A 5,830-nucleotide genomic window follows, 5' to 3' on the forward strand; every position below is an offset into this window, starting at 1 on the left:
CGCAGGACCACCCGTGCCTGCAGTACTTGGATGGCGATTAATGTGTCCTGCGGCAGGTGCGGTGCGTATCGTGCTTGCGCATGCAGGGTGTAAGGGATTCCTCCAATCGCCAACTGGAGCCCATTCCTTAACACAGGGCCTTATTACAACGACGCCGAGCTTTCCGCATGTTCCGCAATGAGTGATGGTCATGAAGATTTGTGATTTTTGAAGTTTTTTTAAACGGAATCGGAATTCGGATCAACTTTTACACTTCAACAGCAACTAGCAGTAACGGAATAACGGCCGCATCGTGAACCTTCTTGTGGTCCATGACAATAAAGCTCTTTGTCAGTATTTGCTGGTGGGCCTTTTGGTGAAGGTCTGAGGACTTTCGCCGATTGGGGAGTCGATTGGCAAATATGTATTCCCTCGTGGTTGTGGGTTTCGGAGCCTTCCCTTTCTGCTGTCTAGGTGACACTTGCGTTGTCTGGTCTGGATGGGTGTCTTGTTTGCCCTGATCGTCTCAGGTGCAGTAATAATGCACGGCCGGTTGGCTCTACGCTTCTTAAGTCTGTAGCCCACTGTATCAACCACGCACACACAGTCAAAGGAGGGTGAAACATAGATTCGCCTTAAGTATCCAGCTGGCCTTAAAGGTCTTAGCAACTAAGTAGAATGTAAGGCAAAGGAAAGCCCTGCTCCCAGACGTGATTCTGTACAGCGGCTTGAAACCGGTGAACTCAAGGTGACTAACTACTGGTACGGCAGCACATCTACCTGAAAAGAACAAAAAGAACACCCTCTGTTACACAGAGAGCGAGCCGAGCAAGGCGTTAAGCGCAGCGCCAGCAGAGCTGGTTCTTACAATAATGGAACGATGGCTGGACGTCGGGCCGCTTTTAGAAGCGGCTCGCGCAGATCTGAAGGCAAGCCTGTTTCCCCATGTTCCCAAGAACATTTGCATTGGACTCCAGATGCAGGGCCAGCTGGTCTCAGCCGCCAAGTTGTCCCAAATTATGACCCATTTCCACGCTATCATCTATTGTTCACGCAATAGGTGGGCGAATTGCTTGCTGGCGAATCTTTCAGTCTATTTGAGGCGATGTCCGCGCTGGAGGCGGGCAACCCGAAAATGGATGCGGCGGCATCGCCATCAGTCGAACGGCCCACGCTAGAGGCACTTCTAGCGGATCCAAATTTGGCGCCGTGGGATCTACCTGAATCCACCCTGTTGGACGTTCTCGATCAGCTGCTAGCGATGGAGGCGAGCTGGCATTGCGGTGGCAGCGCCATGCAGACGGTGTACGCCTGCCTCTACATGCTCAAACTGGACAGGTTCGTTCTCCTCCGTTAGTTATATGCATCCTTTCCCTCTGTCTCTGTGATCTCCCAGGGCAAAAACATAGTGGCAAGGAACTCGACGGACGCTGTTTTACTGCTTGTACGGCAACAACTTGAGTCCGTGCTACCACCGCCACTACCACAACATATGTCCATGATTCCTAGGCAACAGACAAGTCACATCCCATAAAAGAACACGGATGCGATTGGTGTAGAATGTGTACAGCTAGGAAGATAACCAACCATTGCTAGATAGGAAAGCTTTTAATGCCATGGTTCTCTTCAAACCCAAAATTTTATTTTGCCCCCGACGGCAACGACGATGATGACGACGACCCCCCTCCACATCAGCCGGCCCCCGACCACCCCCACGCAACCCCCCCCTCCCCCCAACGAGGCCCCCAGGGTCCCGCAACAACAGCTGCAGCAGTCGCCGTCCGCGCGTGCCTTGTACGCGTACTGCCGGACACTGCAGTACGATTGCGCACTCGTACGGGATCTGGTTATGAGCGGAGCTGTCTGCGAGGTACGGTCCCCCCCTTGAGAAGGCCGTTGAGGGTGGCGGTTGGTGGTTGGACGGGCCCCCCGGGGGCTGATGACGGAGACCGAACCAATCGGGAAAGGATGAAATAAGTGGACCCCCGGAATATAAACCGTGAACTGTTACAACTATTTTGGGGGAGGTGGAGGAATAAGAAAAAACGCCTCAGCAGCAAGGTGGCTTAGCTTGTGGAGGGAGTATAGGGGAAGACGGGATTGGCCGGGGGGGGGGAGGACGAAGGGGTGGCGGGTGAAAGTTGGTGTTGGCACGGTTTGACATTGTGTGTTTGACATTGTGTGAGCCTCCCTTTCCTGAAGGAGGAGAGCCCGGTGGGGGGGGAGAGTTGGGGTTTGGGGTGTGTGGGTGTGTCCTCGAGAATCCCACACGGCTCGTTAGGTTCTGGATTTCCTGGAGCCCGTGAGCCCTCCAACCGTACAACCGTACAACCGTACAACGACCCCTTTTAACAGCTCTCGTTCTCACCCCCGCACCCGACACCAAGTGGCCTTTGGCAGTTGATTTTCGTGTTTGCCGGCTGAATGCATTCTTAGGCTTCATAATTATAATGATGATGATATTGATGATGATGAGATGATGATGATGATGACGGTGGGGTGGTGGTGGTGGTGGTGGTGGTGGTGGTGGTGGTGGTTCCCCCTGTCTTCCCTCGCTCCCCACCACCATAACGTCTCACCGCCGGCCGTCACAATCTGTAGCAGTCCCCCCTTCCGCTGCTCTCCACTCCATTCGATCTATCTGTCGCTCTTACGTACATACACGTATACATGCATACATACATTTGCACAATTAGGAGGAAGACATCAGCGTATTCACGGCGGGGATACCCTTCGAGCCGCCAGAGGACGGTTCCGGAGCAAGTGCCGTACTGGCGGATCTGGAGGCAGCTATCGCCGCCGCCAGCGGAAGCGGCGGCGGCGGCCCCAGCAGCAGCAGCAGCAGCAGAGGAAGCGACGCCCAGCCGTCAGCGCAAGCAGCGGCGGCAGTGGCGGCAGGGGGCCCGCCGCTAGGGGAGGCCGTGGCGTTGCGTTTGCGATTGCGTCGGGCACTACACCTAGGGTTGGTGCAGACGGCTTCTAAGAACCCCCAGGTTGGTGTGTGTCTGTATGTGTGTGTGTGTCCGTCTGTGTATGTATGTGTTTTTTCCCGGGAAGCCTCCGGGGGAGATATGATGTCGTTCCACACAATTATCGCAATAATGTTCCCTTCAACGGCAAAGGGGTGTTGTTGGGTTGGAAGCATGCAGTTCGCCCTTTTGATGACGTCATCTGCTACTGCTACTGCTACTGCCAATGGTGCTGTTGCTACTGCGGATACGGGTGCTATTTTCGCTGCTGCTGCTGCCTGCAGGAAGTGGCCACCGCGAAGCCGTACTTTGAGGAAGTACGGACGCTCGTACCGCGTATCCGGGAGACCTCGTCCATTCTGACAACCACCGCAACCACCACAACCACCACCGCGACCACGTCCTTGCCCGCCTCATCCTCACCATCATCATCATCCTACCCGGCGGTAGCAGCTGTCGCCGCCGCCGCCGCCGCCGCCGCCACCTCAAGCTCATCTTCTTCGCCGTTGTCGTCGGTGGCGGCGGCGGCGTCGCCGGGGGCCGCCAGCAGCGGCGGCAGTGGCGGCGGCACTATGCCGTCATCGCCGTCGCTGGCGCCTGGCTTCCTAATCGACGTCAACCGGCATTTGTTGGGTCCTTCACCCCCTCGCCAAGTCAAGGTGGGAGATGAACGAAGGAGGGAAGGAGGGACGGGGGAACGGGGGGTGGAAAAGGAAAAGGGAAGCAGGAAAAAGGTTGAAATCAGGTCACCTGATCAGGCGTTACAACACATGGTGATGGGGCAACAGCCCAAAAGGAAAGAGCCTGGCGACATCCAAACGCAGTGACAGACAACTGACAACTGTTTGAATTTGAATTGGAGTGAAATAAGGGGGGGTAAGGGTGACACCTAGGGTTTTAGGGTATAAGCCCCTCGAATGGTCAAGTAGGCAGTAGCGACGCCTGCAGGGCAGCAGGGCAGGAGGAGGGGTAGCAGATACCCGCGACCGGGTGTGTCTTGCACCTGTGGATATGGATATAGAGGACAGGAACACAGCCTAAGTTTTCTCCTGGGGTGGGTGGGAGCTTTGGGGGGGTGGTGAAAGGTCACCTGCGAGGTGGGGTGAGGTGCGGAGGTGACGACACTTTTCATCCCTACATACATGTCGTACATGCCGTTATGTTTGCGTCATGTATTTATTTGTATGTCAGTATGTATGTATATATGTATGTTTATATGGGCGTCATGCACTTCCTCGATGCGGCTGCCGCCACCGCCGCACTGCATGTGTGCAATGCGTTGGACCCTCCCCCATTTTGTTCGCAGGTTATGTCGGTTTCGGAGGCGTTGTCGTACATGGAGCGAATGGCGGAGCACCTGCTTGTGGCGGTCACGGTTTCGGAGCTCGTGCACGAGTGGGTGTTTGAAAAGAGAGAGAGAGAGCACCCTCCCTCTCACCCCTGCACGGCGGGGGAAATCCTCTTTCCCCCCAACTTCCCCCTCCCCCCCCCAACGCCACCTTGCGACGCACCGGTTTCGGAGCATTGTAGCAGCGGAGGGTCGGTGCACTGCGTTAAGGTTGACCGTTGTTACAGTTGTTACAGTTGAGACCTTGAAAGAGATTTCCCTCGAGAGTTCAATCACTTCACGCCCACTGCGCAACCTCCTCTTCCCGGGGGCAGTTGATTCCTTGTTTCCTTGCACATGCCCCCCCTCCCCTTTTACCTTCTCTCCCCCCCTCCCCCCCCTTCTTCACCCCTCTTCCCCCGTCCTCCCCCCCCCTCACCCACCCTCTCCCCCTCACCCACCCGTAGCTACCTCTCTCTGCAGCTCTTCCTCTGGCGCTATGCCCGCATGCGGCCTGGGGCCGTGGCTAGGTCCGCCATGCACTCACTGGTGATGGCGGAGAGGTGGCAGGTGGGTGGCGAGTTGGTTGGGGGTCGTTGGGAAGTTGGTTGGGAGTTGGTTAGATTGGGTACTGAGACGCGGGTAGGTTGGGTTTTAGGGTTTTGGGGAGTGTTAAGAAGGCTGTGGGCGAGTGTTCAAAACTGTGTACGTGTGTGTTTGTGTGTTTGTATGTGTTTTGATGGCTGCTATTATCTTAACACGGAGAATCTTTTGGCGCTTTATACTCCGGCGCGCACGGATGCACATACAGACGTAAAAATCCCTTTCCATTCCGCCCACCCCCACCCCTACACCTGCTGGTCCATATCGCCCCACTACCACCATTTGGAGGGCCTCTTCTATTCGCTCTGGCGTCTTTCTCCCCCCTTTCCCCCTCGTCAACATCTTAAAATTATTCAGCGATATTCTCACTAGTAGTACTGTTACTCCATTCCTGGACTGCGACTGTGTCTTCAGTAAGCTCTGCATGTAGCGACCTCCTCCTTCTCAACCCGTGTGGTGCACTCCTTCCTTTCCCGCGGACCAGTTCAATTAAAACACACACACATACATACATACAAAAATACATACACACTTACCCCAAAAGCACACTCCAATTCATTACCCTCAGCCACGTGATATGCCCCCTCGGCGCCAGTTCCCCTGCCCACTCCCCCTGCCGATTTCCCTTGCTCGCGGCTCATTTTATCAAATTACGAAACGCTGAACATGGACAAGAGGACACACAAATGCAAGTCCTGCTGTTCTTTAACATGTCTGTATGTATGTATGTCTGCTTATCTGCGCGAAATCACTTACTTCCCAAAGACCGCTAATCCCAACAGGCTAATGCGTCAAGCAGCGGCAGCGGCAGCAACTCCGCCAACCAACAACAACAACAAGAACCTAGCAACCACCACAGTGACGTGGCTGGGCGGTCGCTACAACGAAACGGCGTCACCACAACGCAACAGCAGCAGCAGCAGCAAGGGGGGGGGGCGGGCAGGGGAGTGCG

General features: G+C 55.4%; 1 protein-coding gene across 1 annotated transcript in view; it reads left to right on the top strand.

Moving 5' to 3' along the window:
- Positions 1-831: 831 nt before the first annotated feature.
- The window catches only part of VOLCADRAFT_105007 (uncharacterized protein), a gene marked incomplete at its 3' end in the record, with an annotated part of 12,818 nt that continues 7,819 nt past the window's right edge, over positions 832-5,830 (top strand). Inside the window, exons 1-6 of the mRNA XM_002951116.1 lie at positions 832-1,039; positions 1,072-1,317; positions 1,729-1,849; positions 3,233-3,607; positions 4,255-4,343; positions 4,743-4,845. Of these exons, the coding sequence (XP_002951162.1) occupies positions 852-1,039; positions 1,072-1,317; positions 1,729-1,849; positions 3,233-3,607; positions 4,255-4,343; positions 4,743-4,845 (1,122 nt within the window). The 5' untranslated portion in view covers positions 832-851. The remainder of the gene's footprint in view (positions 1,040-1,071; positions 1,318-1,728; positions 1,850-3,232; positions 3,608-4,254; positions 4,344-4,742; positions 4,846-5,830) is intronic.

The sequence above is a fragment of the Volvox carteri genome (genome assembly GCF_000143455.1).
Source record: "Volvox carteri f. nagariensis unplaced genomic scaffold VOLCAscaffold_22, whole genome shotgun sequence".
NCBI lineage: Eukaryota > Viridiplantae > Chlorophyta > Chlorophyceae > Chlamydomonadales > Volvocaceae > Volvox > Volvox carteri.